This window comes from Nannobrachium achirus, assembly GCF_963921795.1.
Source record: "Nannobrachium achirus genome assembly, chromosome: 2".
NCBI classification, from domain to species: Eukaryota; Metazoa; Chordata; class Actinopteri; order Myctophiformes; family Myctophidae; genus Nannobrachium; species Nannobrachium achirus.
The window spans coordinates 47,737,984-47,762,983 of record NC_137811.1 but is presented as its reverse complement, the minus strand read 5'-3'; the positions used below and the strand labels follow the sequence as shown (position 1 = coordinate 47,762,983).

At 40.9% G+C, this 25,000-nt stretch overlaps 1 protein-coding gene across 4 annotated transcripts in view; it reads right to left on the bottom strand.

Annotated features, from left to right (window-relative positions):
* cobl (cordon-bleu WH2 repeat protein) overlaps positions 1-25,000 on the bottom strand; it is a 159,962-nt gene that overhangs the window by 111,872 nt on the left and 23,090 nt on the right. For 2 of the 4 annotated variants that reach the window (XM_080720937.1, XM_080720940.1), the window contains exons 3-8: positions 15,869-16,057; positions 12,617-12,827; positions 6,656-6,884; positions 3,613-3,657; positions 1,994-2,082; positions 1,429-1,503 (exon numbers count right to left, since the gene is read on the bottom strand). In XM_080720937.1, coding sequence (XP_080577063.1) covers positions 1,429-1,503; positions 1,994-2,082; positions 3,613-3,657; positions 6,656-6,884; positions 12,617-12,827; positions 15,869-16,057 — 838 coding nt within the window. Of the gene's footprint in view, positions 1-1,428; positions 1,504-1,993; positions 2,083-3,612; positions 3,658-6,655; positions 6,885-12,616; positions 12,828-15,868; positions 16,058-17,434; positions 17,654-25,000 lie in introns of those variants that run through there. The other 2 variants (XM_080720939.1, XM_080720938.1) reach the window with 2 other exon arrangements.

The window sequence follows — 25,000 nt, the reverse complement described above, 5'->3', positions numbered from 1 at the left end:
AAAACAACGTGGGTGGGTGAGCTGACATTCAGAGGGGTAACAGACCGTCGCTCTAGATTTTAACCACTTCAACCATTATTTTATGCTTTAGCTATTGAAAAATAGCAGATATATATATACTTGTAGATCTGCTATTTTTGAAAAATGTTGCGCTAATCTTTGAATATGTATCTTTCAAAGCAAACTTTTGTTACTCAAATCTCTGCTTCTGGGGGTCCCTGGAACGAAATATTTTGGGATGGGGGTCCGCGGTCAAATACTTTTAATTCTAGGGGTCCTTGACAATAAAAGGTTTGAGAAGACATATAGAATCGGGTCAAAACATTCAAAGACTTGCACAAATATTCAGCAGAGTGCCGTGCTGTGAGCTTGTATATCTGTATTTTTCAAGTATAAAATAAAGGTTAAAGTGGTTAATGTAAAGTGACACAGATGCGTTCCAGGTCTTCATGACCTCGAACACTGCAGCTGCGAGGGACACTAATGAAGCAGGCCAGCAGCTAATACAATCAGATAGTACTCTATCGATCACAGGTGAGCCACAGATGGATGCTGCTGCTGCTACTGCTGTGGTGGTGGTGGTGGGGTGGGGGGGGGGGGGGGGGGGGGGTAATGCAAAAATCTAATCAAAGTGATTGAGTTACGACCCTGCAGGTAGATATCTGGCTAATGTTGCTTCTATTAGGACATCTGGCATACGATGGCAACAAGCTAGAAATGCCTACTAGTGGTTTTAAGTCCGAACTATTAGGTGCTCCATATTGAACTGCTTTTTGGGGATGTTTGAGGCGGCCTTTTCTGATTAACTTCAACTTCAAGTTTACAATTGTCAAAGAATCAGCGAAATTACTGGTTGTACAAGCTCCCTTCGCTTTGCAGTTAAGACAGAAGGTATGGATATTGTATACTGCATATCTCTCCAGCACTTTTTAATTGAATAGTTCAAACCTGTACTGGGCTAGGCTCACAGGCATGCATATAGATCGTCAAAGTAATGCTGAGCTAGGTCCACAGACTATATCCCTATCATTACCACTGCATCCATGACTTGGAAGGACTCGTCCTATACCAGCACTCCAACTTGGGAGAGAAATAATGGCTGTGAAAGGGTGCTTTCTGAGTTTCTAGATAGAAAATGCTGCCCTCTAGAGGAGAGGATGGGTAAGAACTACAAATTGGCTACTGGTAGACAACCAGTAGGCTCTGTGTGGAGAAGAGTGTGCTGCTTAAAAATTAAGATACATTTCTCTATGAATTAGTCAACATTAGATCAACCCCAAAGCGAGATTAAATAGAGTAAATGCTTGAACTGATTAGACTTCAGAGAAGGGAGTGATTGTGGTGAACCGTGAAAAAAGAAGAAGAAAGAAATCCCAATTGAATGTCCATCACATCGAGATAGGTGGGATTAATGTTAATAGTACTTACATTGCAGTCTGTGTCTGTATTTTGTACTACATTATCATCAGTGGCATCCATGTCCATAGATGTCTCAGAAGAAGTCTGCAAATGGAAGCAAGGCACAGCTAACATGCAGCATCCCACTGTCCAGTTAGGCTATGTTAGCTATCTATTTACAGCAAGTGTTCATGCAGCAGTCAGTGTTAGTTTCTGGATGAGTGTTTCAAATGGAACAAAGATGACCGATCCAGATGTGAATAATATACATATACCTGTTTAAAGCCACTTAAGCCTTACTTCATTGAACGGTGAATGGCAATCTACAACCTCACAGCGCTTTACATCGTTACGAGTTGTGTGCTTAGATCTGCAATTTCGCTATTTGTAAAAACAATTTTGTAAATGTTTTGCCTTATAATAAAACCTGGCGTCCCAAAATAGGGACGCCAGGTTCAAAGTGGTACAATTTCAACAACATATTGGGGAGAGTAGAGATTATATTTGCTGTGTACAGTATTTGCATCGTTCAAATGATTTTCGGTCATTCATCATTCTACAAAAGTATGAACTAACAAGCAGTGAGGAGTCTTACCTTAGATTTCCTCCTGTTGAACCTGAAGATTCCCAGCAGGCCTTTCTTCTCTGACCCGCCCACGCTGGTAGTACTGGAGTGAATGGAGTCTACAGTACGACAACACACAGTATATCAGAGAGTAGTATATCAGAGAGTAGTTAGAAAGTAGAGGCCATAGCAGAAAGAAGCAGTGATGGATTTAGGGCTGCAACTATCCATTATTTTCTCAGCGATTATTCTGTTGATTACTTTTTCAATTAATCTATTAATCGAAAAGCATATTTACATTTCTTTAAATATCAACGTATCAAATAACCACAAAAGTGCCATTTTATACCTTGTCGCAACATGGTTTTCATAGAGAAAATAGCTGACCTGCAAGCTCAGAACACATCGTATCACACCGCGTTATGAGTTTGAAAATCGGCTGTTTCCAAAATTTTAGATTTTTTTCTCACTTTTTGCCAATAATGACTTTCCCCAAACAGGGATCGGATATTAATCGTTTTTAACAAATTATCAATATTATTATTATTTTTTGCAATAATGAAGTCAGATTAACTGTTGCACCCCTCCTTGGGATTGAATGGATGCTGACAGAATGGACACAAACAACAACACAAAGGATGATTACAGTCGAGTGGTGTAGAACAAATATTGTATAACAGAACGATTTTGACATGCATTGATTCTTTAGGTTAATGACAAAATGCACTGCTGGGTGGACTTTAATTGAACACAATCTACTGTGCATTCCAAGAGATAACTGCAGTAACATAGTTCCATCAGTAGAGGGCACTACAGCAATATATTCCCTTCCCCAAGACCAAATTCTAACCTTCACAGTCTGCAGAGCACTAACTAAACATGTCTCCTGAGTCCTGTTGGTGTGACAGCAGGGGCTATAATTAATCAAGGCCAGTGGTTCTCAACCAGTGGTCCGGGGGCCAACTGGTGGTCCTTGAGGGGGTTCCAGCCCAGGTGGTCCCCGGCTTACTGACGGAGAGTTGGTAACCAAATGGACCCATATGAATATTTAACTCTTGAGACTGTAAAATGAATTAATAATACGAGTTTACACAATTAGAGAATGTGGAAGAATTGTTATTTTGATCGTTTGCCTGTTATCTCTCCTGTGGTACCACATCAATACAGCATGGAATTGTGAACAAAATGGTATCCAACGATAACAAAATGTTCTACGTTTTGGGTCTGAGAAGCAAAAGCTCATCAGATGGTGGTCCGTGGCTCAAATGCCGAATAAGCAATGGACCTTGATATGGAAAAGGTTGAAAACTTCTGATCAGGGCGAACAAACTGGTACTCAAACTCCATGTATATGTAATTTTAACATAATTTAGGATCTGCTCTTACATACACTATACAGTCCTTGTTTCTTGGGGGGCATTTGTTGCGAAAAAATAAATAAAAATTAGGCAAGGCTAGTAGGCCACTAGTGAAACAAACACAATAAGGCAACAATCACAATCCAATTGAAGACAAAATCAAATGCTTTCACTACAATGGTTCACTAATAAGCAGATAAGCGTTTGCAACTCAAGTGGGGTTAGTCTGCAAGCAGTAGGAACAACACTATAGCGTTAAACACCTACATGAGCAGTTAGCAGTTATAATACCTGAGTAGTTAAGAGCAGGGGCCGAAGCCATTTTAGGCAGGAGAACTGTAAAATATCACAGGTTTTGTGAAAATGCACAAAGTCACTTCCAGAATATTTATCAGCTAAGAGAATGTGAATGCTGTATTCGGCCAAAAAAAAAAGAAGATAGCAGAAATGTAACACACAATTCTGAAGCACTGTAACTTGAAGTAAACATCTTCTAGATCAGTGGTTCTCAAACTTGAGGTCGGACCCCAAGTGTGGTCCCCAAATTATTTTGTGGGGTCCCCAGATGATTAGCTAAATGCCTCTTTTTTTTCAATGGTAAACAAACCAACACACAGTAATATATAAGTGTATACAGGGTATCTGCACATTTATAAAGTGACAATTTAAGGACTTTCAAGACCGTTTTAATACCAAACTGGCCAAACTGTCAAATATTAAGTAAGCAAGTGGTGAACATTGTGAAAATAGCAGTGAGCATGTAGATCTGCTATTTTCACAATATTTATCACTGGAACCGAGTCACATTAAATATACCTACAATTCCAAGTGCTTGTCAGGGTGGGGGTCCCCAGTTCATATGTATGTTTTGGGGGTCACGGCCTAAAAAGGTTTGAGAACCCCTGTTCTAGATCATCTTAAAGGTGTGGTTAAATGTGTTTGAGCAAAGCGTCATCTCATTCCTAACTGTGGAATGTTGTATACTAAGCACCTGACAACGCCATCTGACATTACACAATTTGCTCATAAAACTTATATCATGTTCTAAAGGCTAATCTCCGTCAAGGTAAAACATGTTCCTTTCTAATAAAATTACAGTCACTGACAATTATATTATCAGCAAATATGCGTGGGCGTAGACCTCCCACCACCTTAACATCTCATTTAAAAGCCTTATGTAATGTCCTAAGAGCTGACACGCCCTGGAGAAAGAACATATTTATCAAGGATCATTTAGTCAAACATTTTTTGATACCTATCACACCCCACAGGGAACTTCAGAGTTTACAACATGTAAACACTATGTATTTGGGTGTGCGCTGTTTTGGTCTTTGGTAGGGATGGGACGATACGCGATATTCTCGTTTATCGTGATAAAAAACACCCACGATAATCGTATCGTGGAGATTTAAATTGTCGTGAAATCGTCCTCCGTCATGCACTGGGATCAATTCACCTTTTATTTCCCGAGCTGCATATCCGGTACCACATCTCTATAATTGGTAAAAGGTACTTACAATTTATGTACTTGATACAGTCTTTTTTTCACTCTCTATCAAATGTCTTTGCCAAAAAATAGCCGATCTACAAGCTCACAAGGCGTCACAACGCACGTTGATTTTGATTATTGTGATTTTGATTATTGTGATAATATCGTAAATTGCGATTTCTTTTGTCACAATAATCGTGATATGAAATTTTCATATCGTCCCATCCCTAGTCTTTGGAAGTAACCTAAGAGAAGAATACAAAGCTTGGCAGTGCTGACTGCATAACTTTTGTACAGTAAGCTAGCTGTATGCGCATGGATAGATGGGAGGTAGAATATCTCAGTTTGCAAGAGGCTTCCATGACTTCTGACTACTTGGCCTTGATTATTGAGCCTGGTCGTTCAGATTCTGGGACTAAATCCAAAGTTGCAGTAAAGCTAGTCTTGGAGGATAGGGTTAGCCATACTTGTGCAACTTCCTGCAACTCAGATTCTGAGCTGGTCTAACTTCCGGCCCAGACATACCGGTATAATGCTTTCTTCACAGAAGTTCTTCTCGTGGCGAAAAAAAAAAAACTTCTGGGAACTCAGATTACAGTAAAGCAAATCTCTTTAAACACTGCATGTTTTCCACTCTGAAAATGGATTAATTATCTAGTTGATAGGACTTCAGGTTCCAGCTAACCAAATTAACAGTAGCTGGCATTTTTAAATGAGAAACAAGAGTTAAGCTAAATTAACTTTCAATGTAATTCAATCATGATGGGAATTTTCTTCAAAAAACAAACTGCATTTTAAACCGAGTAAACTGAAATTGAATTGATGCCACACAGGGTATGCACCAACGATCCGAATATGCATTGGCGAATACTTATGCTTTTATTCTCAGTGAAAACCCTTCTTGTGAAAATAAACTGTGCTGCTTTATCATTGCAAAATTATGTATCGCTGATTCGCTGCTTTATTCATGTTCTGTGTGGATATAGACCGATTTCCTGAGCGACACCATGTTACACTATTAGCTGCGGTGTAAACAGTAGGTCATTCACGAATAGTGATTTTTAGTATTCGAATTATTCCACCTCAAAGTATTCGAATAGTCGAATATTCGACAGGACTGGCCAAACTGTCAAATATTAAGTAAGCAAGAGGTGTTGCGAGGCGTTGTGAGCATGTAGATCGGCTATTTTCACAATATTTATCTGCGGAACCGAGTCACATTAAATGTAATACCTACAATTCTAAGTGCTTGTCAGGGTGGGGGTACCCTGTTCAAGTATGTTTATTTTGGGGGTCACAGCCTAAAAAGGTTTGAGAAGCCCTCTTCTTACTTCCTATCTAGCCAAGCTTTATAAACCACCGGTATATATTTTTTAAAGCGAATATTCGACTTCGGTGAACAACGTCGAATAGTGACTTTGATATTCGAATATTCGAATATTTGGTGAATGCCCTAGTAAACAGTAGTGTAAAGTAACTTGTAGCCTCCATTTACTTAAGTACTGTACTTAAGTACAATTCTGAGTATTTGTACTTTACTCCAGTATTTTCCATTTTCAATCATTTTACTTCTACTGCACCACTGGCTGTTGTTTACACCACAGCAATGGTGGCAGCGCTCTCAAACAGGGGAGAGCTCAGGAAAACGGTCTATACTTGTGACACAAACAGCAGATTAAATAAATGAACATAAACATTCTAAATGGGCTAAAGTGTATTTACTGTTGCAGATAGTGTTTGATAATATCTATTAACTGACAGGAAATAAACATGGGTCGTGAAACGCAATTCCACCGAGAAAGTGTTTGTTCCTTGACCAAAAATGACATAAAATGCAGTTTTTACCTAGACTTTGGTCATGTACATAGAGCTCCTTGATTCCCAGCTGAGTCAAAGTCTTGTCCAGAGGTAACTCGTGGTGGCTGACACTGTCCTTCAGCAGCAGAACATGTGTCGGGTCAAACTCACACTTGTCACAGATGACCGGCACCAGGGCCTGGAGCGGAACCAGCGGGTTGACCCGCACCACCGCCTTCTGGCTGCGGTGGAAGTTCACCACCAAACGCACCGTTTTCTGGCACATGGATGGGAGAGGCAAAGAGAAAAAGGACAGTCAGGTGTCAAGCAAATGGCTTTGGAGGCAGGGGCGTCACAAGGGGGGTGGGGGGGGGGGGGGGCAGTGGGACTGAGTTACTTACTAGGGCCCAAGGTGGAGGGGCCTTAATAATTTTATACTTTAGCTATTAGCCCAATTCACGGCCCGCCCACTAAGCATCCCACGGGTGCTGAAGTCACATTTTGAAGGGGTAAATCCTACCATAGCCTATGGAGTTGGCACAGAAATCGCAAATTTAATGCAATTTCCGAATAGTAAAGTATAAAATACGGCTAGCATGATCAAGAACACAAGATACTAAACGGCACAAAGCACTATAATTTACTTTACTGTTAGAAATAATGATTTGTTGGCTTTAAGTCCAGTATAGTTTCCCCTTCGAATTGAAGTCAGCACCCGGGGAAAACTGAGAAACGGAAGTAGGTGGGCGGGCCGTGAATAAGGCTAATTGGCGCTGCAAGCTTGTAGATCTGCTATTTTTGAAAAGTCATGAAAATGTGTGCAAATCTTTGAATATATGTATTTTTTTAAGCAAACATTTGTAACTAAAATTATGCTTCTGGGGGGTCCCTGGAACTAAATATTTTGAGATGGGGGTCCGTGACCAAATACATATAATTTGGGAGATCCTTCACATGAAAACGTTTGAGCACCACTGACATAAAACAAAGGTTTTTCAGACTAGCACACATTTTCAAGATTTTTCAAAAATAGCAGATCTACAAACTCGCAGCGAGGCACTCGGTCTCGGTGCCACGCTGTGAGCTTGTATATCTGCTATTTTTCAATAATTAAAGCACAAAATAACGTGTAATAATGCGTTCCAAGTCTAAATGGGTTAGACCCCTCCCCCTATGAAGAACATTCATGGGGGGCCCATAGTGAATCCTTGTACCCAGGGCCCAGAATTTGGTGCGACACCCCGGTTTTGAGGGAAAACATGCAGAGGTTTCAAATCAAAGCTCAGTTCATGCATGTCTTGAGAATTCTACAAGAACTATCAGTATCATCAAAGGCATCAGGGGAGGAATTAAACGGGAGAAAAAGACAGGGAAGAATAGAGGGGCTAACTAACTGAATTATTAATTTGAAATAATAATTCATGTTGAAATATACCCATTTCTGGGGTTTGGATGATGAAACTACTGCATAAGAAAGGTATGCCTTTATCAGTGGATAATAATGAAGACAGTCCCTGTTCGCTCAACTAGAGACTGAGAGAATCAAACTGTTAACTGGGAGAAAACAATCTGGAGATTATTATCTTCGTATTGGGATGATATCATGATTGGTTTTCGAAGCAGTAGGTATTAAAGGTTTGTAAGTGTACGTTTTTGCCTCTTTTCTGGCAACTGCATTGTATTTAGATCTCACCAGACGTATTGGTAACAAAATGTCGAAATATGGGTGTTTTATATTTTCATGAGAATAATTTTATGTTGGCAATTTAACACATGACAAATCAACATATGAAATGTTTTCAAGGCTCACTTAAGTAAAACATTAAATAATGAAGAGACTCTCAAACATGCACATGCTCTTACATAATCTGTTGACTTCCAGACAAAGAGGCCAATTATGTAGTAAACTAGAGAGGGAGATAGTCACATTGGGGTCATGGGAGGGCAAATACAGCTATCTGAGGCGTCCACAGCTGACAGCATGAGTGTGTGCATGCATGCTTGCTTGAGCATATCTCGGTGTCTGTGCCTGTACACAGTCAAACCCCCAGTGTTCATTTCTCCATTTGTTAACTTAGAGTGTGCACAAATGGACCCATAAGGGTCCATTTGGTTCCAATTAGCACTGAGGATTGTTCTGTGTGCATTTCTTACAGCACGACACCACAAGGTGTTTTGTTATGCAGAACCGAGAGCCTCCACCATGTTTGGTAGCCTCTATCACTGACTGATAAACGCTGTGAACATCACCTCTGTGAACAAGCAGAACAACTCATGACTCAAGGGCCTGCATTAACAGCTCTTAAAGTGGCTGTTGTTATTCTAATATAAATAGACGTGCACAGCGAGCACCTACCATTTTCTTTAAAGTCATTTAGACCTGAACGCAAATCTCTGTCACTTTAGATTTTAACCAATTTAACCATTATTTTATGCTTTAACTATTAAAAAATAGCAGATATACAAGCTCACAGCGAGCTTGTAGATCTCCTATTTTTGAAAAATCGTGGAACCCATTTGTGCAAGTCTTTGAATATTTTTGACCCGATTCTATAAATGTCTTCTAAATCCTTCTTCTAAATCAGTGGTTCTCAAAACCTTTTCATGTCAAGGACCTCCAAAATGACATGTATTTGGCCACGGACCCCCATCTCAAAATGTGTGGTTCCAGGGACCACCCAGAAGCAAATATTTGAGTTACAAATGTTCGCTTTTAAAAAGATAAATTAAAGACTTGCAAAAATAAATCAAGATTTTTCAAAAATAGAAGATCCACATGCTCGCTGTGAGCTTGTATATGAGCTATGTTTCAATAGTTAAAGCATTAAATAATTCTAGGCCTAAATGGGTTAAAGACATTTAAGTTTTAAAGAAATATACAAATATACTGTACAATTCAAATGTTTCATCACTACACAGTAATACTGTGCTCATTACTTATACCATCTCTATTTACCCCTCTAATACAGTGGTACTCAAGGACACCCATGACAGGACGCGTTTCTGTTCCAACACAGAAAGTGACCAACGTGATTCAGCCTGCTCCAGATTAATCATTGGACGTTAGATCAGGATCATAAATATTGGGTAGAAGCAAAAACATTCTATCAGATGGTCCTCCAGGACCAGAGTTGAGAGCCACCGCTCTAATAGATCCCAGTTTTCCCAAACCGTTAGCCAAGCTCATAAATCATGAATGCTACTCAAAATATGGCTATCAGAGAATCCCTTTATTCTCAACAACCATAAATAAAGGGGATTTATTTGGAAACTCTGCACTTGGGTAATAATGTGCAACGTAGTGTGACCTCGGAAAGATTACTGCACCTCTGGGAAAGGTAACGGTAAAGGTACAGGTTTATGAAAACCATACAACCACTCGAACATCCTCAGAAACCTTTAGCCTAACGCAGCATGTGGTTGTTAGTTAAACTGACCTCTAAGCCTAGTTGCTATTTCAAACAACCACAGGTGCCGTTGTATGACGAAGTGTATAGGGCTAGTTAATGAATGAAACATTATTTAATCTATCTGTATGGTAAACTATGTTAACTGCAGGCAGCGCAGAAGTGCGGATATTCACGATAACACACACCCTCAAGCGTAATAATATTGCGATTATACAACAGTTACCATTAAAAAACATGTCAACTTCATTTCATTGTAATTAAGATATTAGATAGAAATTTGAACATTTGTAATGCCACATTTAGCTAGTACTATATCCCTGAACTTCACATGAAACTGCTTGCAATGGCACTGCAATGGCATTATTTGGACCACACTTCCGGTTTACAGTAACAGCAGACATACAAGCTCACGTCGCGTCGCAGATGCAGCCCATTGTGAGCTTGTAAATCACACTCGGCTGCGGCGACGGAAGCTCGGTACAACGTCTGCGCAATGCACTATGGGGCGTTGGAAACCCGTGGATACTGTGTACCCAAATAATTTTACATCACACCCAAAGATATACAGTAAGGCTTTGATTGCAGGGTGGGAGCAAAGGGATGACAGAGGGGACAAAACAGAGGAATGATTGACAGGAGCGCTTGAAATGGTGTAAGACTCTGGCCTTAGGGAGAGAGAGAGAGAGAGAGAGAGAGAGAGAGAGAGAGAGAGAGCTCAGTCAGCGAGCCCTGAGAAGAGGAGAGAAATAATGCATGGTAACTAAAGGTAAGGCCCTCATCAAATATTCACACAGTAGGAGGAGAGAGAAAAGGTGAGCTCAGAGAGAGAAGGTGAGCTCAGAGAGAGAGAGAGAGAAGGGGGGATAGAAAGCAGAGGGAGAAAGAAGAGAAATAATACAGAGGGATATAAAAAAGAGAGAGGGTGAAAAAGAATGGACAGGGAGTCAAGCTGAAGTTAGAAAGCATGAAAGAGAGAGAGAGAACGAAGAATGAAAACAGTAGAAAATGGCAACTCAAGTGTCAGAAGAGAAAAGAGCACCCTCAAACTCGTAGCACACACAGAGATAACAACCAAGTCATGCTGCACAGTAAAAAGTTCATTTGTCCATTTGTAATAGTGTACAAAATGAATTTGGACACGCTCAAATCGCATCATTTGTATACGATCATCACAGTTAAGGCCCATTCCCACTGGGCCAGATAACAGATATCTGGAGATATTTCTCCAGATATTTTTCCATGCAAAGTGGATGGTAGATACAGATAAAAGAAAAGTCTACCACAGATATTTGCCACAGATACTTTTATCTGTGGCAAATATATTTTTTATCTGTATCTACCATCCACTTTGCATGGAAACATATCTGGAGAAATATCTCCAGATATCTGTTATCTGGCCCAGTGGGAATGGGCCTTTAGGCCTGTCACAATTACAACATAATAATTGTCTTATCGCAATTGTTGGACATAATTGCAATTATTTTGTCATAATCTTCATAATTGCTCCTCCATGTTGAAAAATGTTCATATACTTTCAAACGTTTTCAAAAATAGTGGAAATAGCCAAACTACAAGCTCACAACACATTGCGATGCAACACGTTTTGAGCTTGTAGATAGGCTATTTCCACTATCAATGTTCTTTTTTAAGTATAACATTTTCAAATATGTCAGTAATTTCGTTGTATATTTAAGTTGTGTCATGACTCATGATTGCCACGTGCAACTTCAAAGCCTAAAAGCCAAACAGAAATGTAATTATCAGCGACAAAAACACAATTAAATCGTTAATCGCGATTATTTGAGGGACAATTAATCGTCATGTAAAATGTAATAATTTGTGACAGCCTTAATGATCATCGCAGTTAAATTGACATTCAAGATTTTACAATGTGGCCGCACAACTTCCTACCTTTGCATGAGCTCTTAGTGGCTTAACTGGCCTTGCTTTCTGACAGCGGCCAGTAGTAAAATGGCAGAGAGGGAAGGGATATTACACAGGGCTACGGGCAGGTGGATGTACATTTAAATGACAATGGATGCATGCTGAGAACTGCAATACTGTATATAAGTCAAATGGAAACCGTGATACTCAGCAAAAAACTAACAAACTCAAGATTAAAGCATACGTCATGAAAAGCACAGCAAAGCAATGGTAGTGTACTTACTCGTGCCACTGCTAATATAATTAACAATAACATTTTCACACCATTTATGCTAATTTGCCAAATCCCGGAAAGAGTATACAGTACATAAAGGCCAGTTCACAGCAATGCAACTACTTTCAGCCATTATCCCCAATGGCAGTTGCAAGGAGTATAGCATTGGTGTGACATTAAAAACTGTGTTGTTGCAAGAAGTTGCGACTAGTCGCATTGGTGCGTGTATGCAAAAAATTTTACCCAGAATTCCAAATCGAAGCATACCAGACCATAATTCACAGAAATATCTCTACCATACTGAATAACGACTGAATTAACATGACTGAATCGAGCCAAAAAAACGCAGGTCAACAATCGAACAGGACACGGACATAAAAGACACATGGCGAAGCGGAGCGTTGCAGTAACAGGAGAGACTACATCGCTATAATAACTCACCTCTGGCACTTTCGGTGCCGGTCTGCGCACCACTTTCTCCTCCCAAACTTTCTCCTTGATAAGGACGCAGGCCACGTCCAGGGAGCCCAGCGGCGCGTTGGGCTTGAAGCCCAGAGGGTGGCCCTCGGGGGACAGCAGCTCCAGGGTGTGCAGGGACGGGTTCAGGTGATAGCGGCTGCACAGCTCCACCAGTAGGTCCATCAGCGCCTTACTGAGGGTGGGGGAGAGAGAGAGGGAGAGAGAGAGAGAGAGAGAGAGAGAGAGAGAGAGAGGGGAGGGGAGGGGGGAAGAAAGTGAAAGAAGGGATGAGAGGAGGGTAGGGAGTAGAGAGAGGAAGTGGGGAGGGTGGTAGAGAGAAAGAAAGAATACGAGGGAGAGAGAGAGAGAGAGAGAGAGAGAGAGAGAGAGAGAGAGGGAGGCAGGATGGGGGATTAGGTTACTCTGCCTGCTTCCCTTTAGCACCACTAGGTAGAGTTGTAATTACTTGATACAGTACATAGTAACACTCTCACCTTACTTTGTTATAGGACCGCTAATTGGCGCAGAGAAAGGCCAATTCACAATTTATTGATACATGTATGTACACACACACACACACGCATGCACGCACGCATGCACATGCGCGCGCGCACACACACGCATGCACGCACACAAAGTAGGGACCCATGCACAATGCACCTTAAAAAGGCAGTATTTGAGATGCAAAAAATAAAGAAATTAACACAGTTTCTGGACTAGAGTCTTAAGTGAATTCATTTTGGATTTGCATTACTCGAAGAGGTGCTGGCTGATATTGGTTAGCAATACACAATTCATTGTGTGCAATCTAATGAAAAAATTTTGATCTTTTAGGACCAGCCCAATGACAACCACAACGGAAACAATCCTTTTAGCATAATCTTAGCATAACAAAATCCATGTCTATAAAACTGGACCAATAAAATGAGACAATTTACCCATTGTACCACTGCCAAAATAAAACAACAGAAATAACAAAAATAAATAAATACAAATAAATGATTATATAAAAATCACTATAATGATTCAACTACATAGGCCTGTATTTGTGAGTGTGCGTGTGCGTGTGTGTGTGTGTGTGTGTGTGTGTGTGTGTGTGTGTGTGTGTGTGTGTGTGTGTGTGTGTGTGCGTGAGTGCGTCCATGCGTGCGTGCGTGCGTGCCGTGAGTGAGTGGTGGGGACCAGACAGAGAGGGGTAGCCAGGCCTCTCTAGGTATAGTGTTAGCTGTCAATCCGGGGATAAAGAAACCAAGAGACAGTCGCCAATGCTTGCTGGGAACAGCCAGATCATATGACAGAGGCGTGAGACAGACCGCCACAAAGAGCACCATTGACATCACTAACACATGGACACAGTCTGCTAAAACAACATCCAAACTGCCCACACCAGCAGTTAGCCTAAGCAAAACAGTCCTTAGGAATAGAACACACCATGCGCTTGCCATATCATCTGTGATATGACAAAACCTTGTCCTTTGTGATTGCTTTATTTAGCAATAGAACACGAGGGAGTGTGCTACTGCAAATTACATCATATCTGTGGTATAACACCAGCTACTGTATGATGTTATTCCCCATATCATACAACCACAAGTGTTCTGTTCCTTTTATGCAACACACATCTGATTTCATCATGTGACATAATAAAACACTGGGATATCAAGGTTTGATTAACCTAATTCCGGTCCGCTTCTATGCTTGGTTTCTGCAATAGAAAATAGTATTTATTTAGCTGTTGTTAGAGTTTCAGTTTAGACTAGTGTTTGTTCAGTATCACCTGTGTTATTATTAGCAGTATGCTTACGGTAGAGTCATAAATTACCTAATGGTTGGTTGTTATCAAGTGAGAACAGCCCACACGTGTATCACCTGTTTATGACATCTAATGACACCTAACCAGTAATGACACTGCACCTGAAAGTCAAGGGTCAACTGTTATCACTGGCTGCTATCCGAAAATGTAACATACACAGTATTTCTGCACCGTACCACACTATTCAACTCCATTTACCCCGATGAAAGAATAGTGGCCAGAGACTATGCTGCCAATCCCTTGTCAAATAAACAAAAAGTGATATACATAGTACCCAAAGCTTAGGCTTAGTCTAAAATTATAGGGGGAACTTTTCTTAGAGTTTACTAAATACAACCATTGTGAATTTTGGAAAGTATACCGGTACATATATAAAGAAAAGAAGAAAAATCATTTTTGGGGAAAAACGTTGCAATCTTTTTACAAAGAAAGCTTCACGTATGAGTGCAGTCAAAGTTTACTTATAGAGAGTACAGAGTGCTGTATGTCGGGCCCTGAGTCAAGAGAGAACGAGTGCAGACACCCGCCAACTAACCTACATTGCATGGTCATTAACAGAGCCCCTTGTTTTCTATGCCAGGATGGTGTCCCTGATGTTCTGCTCCAGAGGACAGAACCTTATTAGGGGCAGAGAGTGACGACAGGCCAGCTTCGTATAAGTCCTCTGCCAGGGACAAAGCTCGGATTGGGATAATTTCACATGTATGATCTCGCACACAGGGCCACCCAAATAGACCCAAAAGCCAACAATGTTTGATTCTTTATCTCTCAAATCACAAACGGGTAAAGGGGATGAATCGTATCGCAGCTTTTATGCTACAGTATATAATTCACTCGCTAGCAGTCGGTTTAGCTGTCTGTCATGTTACTTTAACTGTGCTAAGTTTTGTGTGTCTTGTCTGCATATCTCTGTCTGTAGGTCACGCCTGACACTGTGGTTCCCCTGACACATCACGTCACATCACATCAGGTGACATCACCTATGTAAAAGGTCCATATATGGGTATTCCCCAGAATCCCTTTATGCCCATATATGAAGATCCCTGATGTCATCGATATACATCACATGTATGGGCATATAAGGGATGTACCTATTACATGGATCTCCATATATGGGTACCAAAGTGGTCCGATATACATCACTGGCCAGATGGACAAGAATTGGCACAACCTCGTTCTTTAGGGCGAGGCCGCATGTCTCCTTGAGGCGTTTTACTAGTATATCTTTATATCTATATCTTTAAAAAATATATATACCGGTATATAAAACACATGGTTCTTAATTATTAATTAATCAAAAGAGTAATTGATAGAATAATAATAATAATAAGATAATTGCAAAGCTTAAACTCGATGGCTGCAGCATGTATGTATGTATGTATACATGGAGTTTAAACAGTACACTTGTTATCCCCCCTCACCTGCCGTCCTCGATGAGTGTAGTCTGGTATCCATTTGGCACGGTGAGGAGCACCTCCACGGTGGGGCGTAGGACGTTCTCCTTGATGTCCATACCTCCTGTCCCTCCCCCGTCAGGCACGGCGTTTCTGAAGATGTGTCGCGGGGCAGGTTCAGGGGGCGGAGGGGGGGCTCGCGGCTTCATTCTCCTCCTGGGGGATCCAAGATTGAATTGACAGGAATATTATTTACTAGAAGGGAAATTTACGTTTGAATTTGAAGCCTGAAAAGTAACAGTTTTGGACAGAGATGATATATTTTCATGGGGGTTGTTGTTGTTTCCTAATTTTAATATTTTTGTTAAGGGATTATGTTGGAAAGTTGTTGAAATGTTGATAATGGCATGGACTCCACGGCATGAAGGTTATACCCTGGGCTTTTTGTATGTTTTTGAAATGTCTTAGAACAACCAATTGATAAATATACAGTATAATGTTTTGTGTGGTCACATCACATGTGTCTGATGCTGCCAGCCCTTGTGTTTACTTCCCTGAAATAGTTTAAAATCTAGACTCGTGAGTGTGGCTTAAAGGAGTAGGTGAATGATTTCCATATTAGTTAAAGAGTACAACAGCCTCAACCCATGAGAAAGGTGAAAGCAACTCATTGATACCAATTAAGAAATGTCTGAATATCAATGACAGTCTTCCTGTCCTTCTTGCATTCAGGATAGGCTACATAATTCACTCTACAAACAGTATGCTAACATAGTTTACTTGGCTCTAAAGCATGTGCGGTTGTTTGTTTCATTCAGTCTCTCTGTAATTACAATCACAACATAATTAAATAAGTGTTCACTGATGATACCTATCTATCAGTGAACATTGTTAACTATGAGACACATTACAATGCACACAAGATAAAAAAAGATGAGGTCACACAAAGAGAAAATAATATTTCACACAATATTCAAAACGAACAGCCTTTCTGAAGCAATATCAACAATATGCTTAATCGTATTAATCTATTCCTTTATACTAGTGTAGTTTAATTGAGTGAAATACGTATAAAAAAAATCAATGGTAAATGTTTTGCATTAAATTGCCATGTTTTTTTCCATTGTTTCCGTTTGTTTACAATACATATATTTGGACTTTTTGAAATGTGTAGGGCAATTAGAGAATCTATTTGAGAGACATAACAAGTGTCGCAAAAAGACATCCTAAAAACTGATAATTGACTAAAAAGCAAACTGTATGCTGGCATACTGTATACAAACCTAACAACCACTATCTCATACACAGCTGTCTTTAACCATTGTCAAGTGCTGTCCATATTTGATCAACTGAAAATGCTAAAAAAAGAATCTGTAAAGTCATAAGAGTGCTCAATAAATGATGTAAAATGCAAGCAACTTTGGCTCTTTGCCATCTACACTGATCTGTCAAAACTGTACTTGATTTGACGTTAAACCAACACAATACAGCTTACAATGATGAATATCTGTAGTATTCTATGCATGCAGCATTTCAGCACACCCCACCCTATCTTCTCTAAATATTAACCTTAGATGATAACATTCCACTCACGTCAATAACAGTCCTTGTTTTGTTGATTAAGTGTTCCGTAAAGAGTTATATATCAGAGTGTTTACAGAACCAGGACCAAGGATCTTCGACTCCAAGCGCATGTGTATGTGTCTGGTGCAAAAGACTTGTGCGTAGGTGTTTCGCTTATTCCATCAGCTGCAGCATGTGTTTATTCCATTGCATCCTTCAAGACATTTGTGCTTAGTCCAGTGAAGTGGAGCGGAGAGTGAAGGAGGAATGCCCATGAACATAGCAGAGCTAGTGGACTCTAACCTGGCTAAAGTTAACAATTAACAACTAAGTCGGATATCAGCCAACTGTGCACCAACAGTGTCATTGACCCTTCATGCAAAGGAGAAAGTGGCCCCCGTGTGCAGATCAATGTACCGTACTGACAATCACTGTTGGGACATGGGATCATATTTCAATTATCATCTAATCAGGTGATTCATTATCTATTGGCTAATCTTAAATCATTTTGAACGATTTGCAATTAATGGGGGCTAGGGTAGAGGGAGATGTGGAGAGACATGCAGCAAATCGTTGGGATTGGGATTCGAACCCACAACACTCTGTCAGGCTGTATTAGAGCCTATGTGTGTGGTATGTGCCAGTTGTAACTTAGTTTTGTGTACACCTGTGAAGTTGTAATAGATGTTTAATTGGTACTGAATGGCATAACAATTATTCACTAACATCATAAAACCTCCACCGGCTGTCAGTCTGTCCATCCGTCTGTCAGTCTGTCCGTCACACTTTTCTCCTACTCATACCTTATCTCCACCACCATTGCCCCGATCCATGCCAAACTTTGCACACACACTTCACACTCCTTGGCTGCCAAACCACTCCTCATTTCACACATGGCCCTCTTCTAGTTCTTGCAAGACACATTTTTGGACACTGCTCCTACAGATTTTGGCCTAAAATCACGCAAAGCAGTACACAGTATCTCTATAGTCATGTCATCAAAATGCATCTGTCCCACCTAGCCGATTTTTGAAAAACACAGTTTTGGACACTGCTCCTACAAGTTTTGCCCTAAAATCACGCAAAGCGGTACACAGTATCTCTAAACTCATGTCATCAACATGGATCTGTCCCATTTCCCATATTCTCTACTGATTGGCTACCATTACCTTCTAAAGTTTGTGTATATGACCCTGGTGTATGATATTATTCTGTGCTACAAAATCAGATCACCTGCCCTACATACCGTATGGTACTACGTGTGGTTTTTAATTTTTTCAGGTAAATACTTGTCACCGTCAGTCAGCATACCTGCATTTGTGTGTGATGTGTGAGTGTGTGAGAGAGAGAGAGTTTTTTTTTTCATCATCTCAGTCTCTCTCGCACGGGCGCACGCACGCACACACATACAGTACACACACACACACACAACATACAAAGAGTCCTTTACGAAAAGCTTACTCTCCCACAGAGTTGGACAGGGAGAGAGCAAACAGAGCGAGAGAAATGGAGAAAGTGTGTGTGTGTGTGTTTGAGAGAGAGAGAGAGAAAGAGAGAGAAAGAGAGGGAATAAAAGAGAGAGAGAGAGAGAGAGAGAGAGAGAGAGAGAGATAGAGAGAGAGAGAGAGAAAGAGAGAGAGAAAATGAAGAGCAGGAAACTCAGATTCTTCGCTGGCACAAGGGGGCTGTAAGTGCTGAGACTCCACAGTGACTGGGTTACAAATGGGCTGACACAGAACCACGTACACACACGCACGCACGCACGCACGCACGCACGCACGCACGCACGCACGCACGCACGCACGCACGCACGCACGCACGCACACACACACACACACACACACACACACACACACACACACACACACACACACACACACACACACACACACAGTTACAAGGTTACAAATGGACTTCAGAACCACTCTGTTCTTTCCACTCCACCAAACAGCAGCAACCAAGAGATCATCGCTAATATTTGCTTCTCATTGACACAGAAAAAGTTGCTCATCTGAGCCCTTCTTCATAACACCTAAGTTTGGATTTTTAAAGCAATAATGAGCTTTGGGTTGTACATAGCTACTTGAGCATGATATACTGTTTAATTACAATATTATTGATCATCTTTATCTGTTGCTATCTTGTTGAGTGACTACATGTAAAAAGGTCCAACTTTCCCCCTGGCAAATAAACCTGTTAATGAAGACATCAACCACTGGCTGTCCCCAAACTTTCTATAGCTGAACAAAGACATGACTGAGATCCTCATGACTGAGTAGTATTGTAGGTGTTAATGGTCAGTGGCAGGATATCCTATTGGATTTCACTTTCTCTGAACCCAGTGGGTGTTATTATAGCCTAGCACAGCTAAACAATCCACCCATGTTAAAACAAGGTGGGGATGGGGAAGGGGATACAGTATATACGGCAGTTAGTTAGCTGCATTAGTAAATAGTCTGGCCAAGCCCCCCCCCCCCCCCCCCCCACCCCACCCCCACACACACACACACACATACACACAAACACACTACTTTAAAACTCTTTGCTGATCTAGAAGCTCACAACGCGTTGCAACGTGGTGTGAGTTTGTAGACTGCTTAATTTATGAGTGTTCGCCTACTATGACATGCCCGGAATAGGGACGCTAGCTCGGGTTCATGTGGTTATCTTAACTAAACCTAGTCTTATCATAAGATAAGTTAAATTAATTAGATTCCTGGGCGCCCGCTGGCCTGGTGGTCAAGGCGCATACCACATACTAGGCTATGATGCCTGCTGGCGTCGCCGGTTCGATTCCCGATCCGGACGACCTTTGCCACTTGTCATTCCCCATCTCTCTCCCCATTTCCTGTCAGTCTACTGTCCTATCAATAAAGGCATAAAAAGCCCAAAAACAAATCTTAAAAAAATAATAATAATTAGATTCCTGAAATGCCTAATTTGCTGGACTGCTAAAAGACTGTTACAGATGTCTGCACAGCAAAACCCCATGTTAATTTAATTCCAAGAGTATACAAATGGACAGTATTATTATTTTTCTTAGTTTATTTCTCCAGAGCATGTGAGCAACATTCACTTGATTTGACATTGAACTGATGCAGTATTTAATGTTTGAACTTTTAAGTATCCCTGAACCATGGGTGTAACCTGACATTGGTTCATATTTCAGCAGCCTCCTCTCAACCTACTACTACCCTTTAATTTCCAGTTGGATGACTCATACAGAGAGAGACATACACACTGACTAACTCAGTGGTTCTCAAAGTGGGGTCTGGGGACCCTCAGGGGTCCTTGAGGGAGTTCCAGGGGGTCTCCATCTAAATGAAAGTTAGGAACCAAATGGACCCTTATGGGTCTGTAACTCTGAGAGTGAATAAATGGAACCAAATAGATGGACCATTTGGTTCCATTTATACACTCTCAGAGTTAAATTTACATTGATTTATACAATATGAATTGGGGTCCCAGAGATAGAAAATCCATTAAATTGATACAAATCGTATATTATGGGGGTCTCTGGCACATCTTTTCAAATGGGGGGTTGTATAAGTGTCAATTTGGGGGTCCTTGACATGAAAATGTTCGAGAACCACTGGACTAACTGAACTGACGCATACTGAGAGAGACAGATGGACGGACAGAGAGTAAGGAGAGACAAGGTCACAGAGCGGCATATCGTGAATATTTGCAACGCATTTGATGCTGTTTTGTTGAAAATTGTTATTTATAATTAATAATAATAAATACAATAAAATGTCAAAAAAAGAAACCGGTAAAAATTTCCAAGATCGACTAACTCACATTTTCACTATTTTGGAAATAGAGCTGAAGTGACCATGTGTTTTTGTAAGATTGGATCATAGGTACACGCCAGGGAGACATATTTTACTTTTGGGTTTCAAGCTGAAAAGCGTTTGGGAAAGGGAACCCCTGGAGTAGTGTATGAAATACTTTAACCCATTTAGGCCTACGATTATTGATATACAAGCTCACAGCGCGGCACCGAGTGCCGCGCTGCGAGCTTGTAGATCTGCTATTTTTGAAAAATCATGATTTTTTTTTCAAGCCTTTGAATATATCTACTTAAAAGCTAACATTTGTAACTCAAATATTTGCTTCTGGGTGGTCCCTGGAACAACATATTTTGAGATTGGGGTCCGTGGCCAAATACAGGTAATTTTGGGGGTCCTTGACATGAAAAAGTTTGAGAGCAGCATGATTTAGAAGAAGGATTTGGAAGTCGGGTCAAAGATCGGGTCAAAGATATTCAAAGACTTGCACTCATTTTCACGATTTTTCAAAAATAGCAGATCTACAAGCTCGCAGCGCGGCACTCGGTGCCGCGCTGTGAGCTTGTATATCTGCTATTTTTCTAAGGTTAAAGCATACAATAATGGTTAAAGTTGTTAAAATCGAACGCGACTCGGGCGCGTTCCAAGTATTTGAGAGTTAAGGTCAATACTCTGCAAAGACAGAAGAGGACAGTATTTAACTGTGGAAAGAAACAGTAACTGACTGTCTGCCTGCATTCTTCCTAGCCCTGGAAACACTGCATAAATTCTCCCCCTGTGGAAGGCTCTTAGGAAAATAATGGAATATATTACTGCCGGTATTGGATGGTGTTTTATAAAGAGACCTGAACTAAAGTTGGAGACAGGGTTTAGAAGTGTGGTTGTTGGAGTTGTTCTGTTTAGACATAAACTTATATGTCAAATCCTATACTGAGAATTCCAGTCAGTAAATTGCTAATAATTCCTACAACCAGCAATGTGTTGTGTGCCATAAAGGCTTCTTTTTTGCTCTTGTCTTTGTAGTACCAAAGAATAAATGATTGTAAGCTTGAAAAGTTAGCTTAACCCATTAAGTCTTCTAAGGGCACTATCACACCGTACTATTATTCTAACTATTCTACCTATTCTGCCAATGCATTTCAATGGGAACTAGAAGCAGTGCTCTTCCGAGCACAGGTCTCCACCAGGCCACACAAATCGGCCTGTTATAGCGCCACCATGAGGCTGATTTAAAAAATGTGGGGCAGAGGTTCTGAATTAGTATCCAGGGAGTGTGTGTGCTCAGTTTGGCAGTGATCGGGCCAACGGCGCCGGAGATTAGCTGGTAACAACCAGGCCACACAAATCGGCCTGTTATAGCGCCACCATGAGGCTGATTTGAAAAATGTGGGGCAGAGGTTCTAGATTGGCATCCAGGGAGTGTGTGTGCTCAGTTTGGCAGTGATCGGGCCAACGGCGCCGGAGATTAGCTGGTAACAACCAGGCCACACAAATCGGCCTGTTATAGCGCCACCATGAGGCTGATTTGAAAAATGTGGGGCAGAGGTTCTAGATTGGCATCCAGGGAGTGTGTGTGCTCAGTTTGGCAGCAATCGGGCCAACGGTGATTGAGATTAGCTGCTCACAAACTGCGAGGACGCACGGACGCACGCACGCACGCACGCACGGACGGACGGACGGACGGACGGACGGACGGACGGACGGACGGACGGACGGAGGGGAAAACTTACTCTCCCTCAGCCTTCGGCTGGTGGAGACAATAAAAGTGTGCTGTGACTGTGCCCTAATCCAGTTCTTCTTTCAAGAAGTTTACTTTTTAGAAATGTTCAAAAATAGCAGATGTACAAGCTTAGTTGTATATCTGCTATTTATGAATAGCCAGTTATAAGATCTTCCGGATTTAATTGGTTAAGACACTGAGCTGTTATCCAATCCCATCTCCTACTGTTTCATTCATGTGCCCAAAGAAAACATTTATAAAATGTTGTAAAGTAATCATAGCCTGTCGTCTACAGATTCAGCCAGCAACATTCTGCAGACGGAAAATATCCAAGCATGTCATCACAAGAGGAATCTGATCGTCTGCAGTCACTGATGTCCCAAATCTAAAGACTCTGCCCCATAAGGAAGTAACACATTTATATAAATGAATGTTAAGTGAAGATGCACAAGAATCCATGAGAGAGAGAGAGAGAGAGAGAGGGAGAGAGAGAGAGTCTTTACCTCATAATTTAAATATCATTGGAATCATAATTTAAGATTGCTGACAGCGCCAAATATCATCCACTAGGCTACGCAGCAGACACATGAACCCTAGCGCCAGTATTCTGGAGCAAACATTCTGCACAAAATAGATCTCACAACACATTGCAATGCAGCACATTGTGAGCTATTGGTTGGATTTTTTTTTTATTGGTTGGATTTTTGGTGTAGAGTGTAAAAAGGAGGGGAACAAGTATAGACCCCAGTCAATGGGTTTAAGTGGCTGAGTCAGACAGACAGACAGACAGACAGACAGACAGACAGACAGACAGACAGACAGACAGACAGACAGACAGACAGACAGACAGAGTGAAGAGAGGACACCTTTCTGAGTCTCTTCCATGTGAGCCAATAGGATCACTGAAACAATGAGCCACTGTCCTGGGTCCTCTAATGAAGACATCCCACTGGGAATAGGCCAGTCCATGGCCAACAGCATGCCATGGACTGACCTATATATTCACTATGACGTGGATTATAACACATGGAAATATGCAAACAATGAATGGGACAAAAATAAATAAATATTAGTCCGCGGAGGTACTGCAGGGGGTCCGCGAAATTATTGCTTAAAAAAAAGAAGAAAAAAAAAGATTTCAAAAAATGTTTTTTTTTTTTTTTTTCACGTTTATGTTAAAAAATAAATCATGATTCTATCAATTTTGAATAGCTTGAATACATGATTACTATGCAATTGACAGATTGTTGATATTATTGACATTGGTTCTCAGTTAATAAGTAGTATGTTTAGAAATGGTAGTGGTACGGCCCACCCTGCTCGCTGTAACTTGTACATGTTTAAAATAAAAAATATGTCGTAGCCCCGACCCCCCCACCCTACGAGGTTAGTAGGGGGTCCCTGCTCCATCGCCCCATCAGTTTGGGGGTCCCCGGCCCGAAAACGTTGAAGACCCCTGTACTAGTGTATATATTCTTATTTTATTGTGACAGATTTTTTAGTAGCAAATATACTTAGATTGTAGCAGTCTTATATAGTTTATTTTATACCTTGTGTTAAAAAAACACATGAAGCCTTTGCATTCCAATTCTGGCATGTCATAATAGGTGAACAATTGGCAGAGACATTGGCAAACATTCTGTGAAAATAGCAGCTCTACAAGCTTGTGAGCCAGGAGATTAGTGTTCATGGGAGAAAAGAAAAAAACAAGGGGCCATGGATAGACCCGAGAGAGAGAGAGAGAGAGAGAGAGAGAATGTACCTCAAAATGTAAATATCATTGAAATCATAATTCAAATTCTTAGCCTTCTTCTTTCTTATAAGGAGGAACTCCACATAGCATTGGTGTCCTGGAGAAAGCCATAAGGCCAGGAGTGCAAACAATCTAATCTTTATCGCACACCAGGGGAAGGAAACTATTAATTGACTTTTATTTGACCAGGAAGTCCCATTGAGAGCAGAAATCTTTTACAAAAGAGACCTGCACCGCTGTGGAACAGACCTAAACAGCTGTACTGATACACTGATATAATAACAAATATTACCAGTAAGACGCCCCAAGGGCGAGTGAAACATTATGTCCAT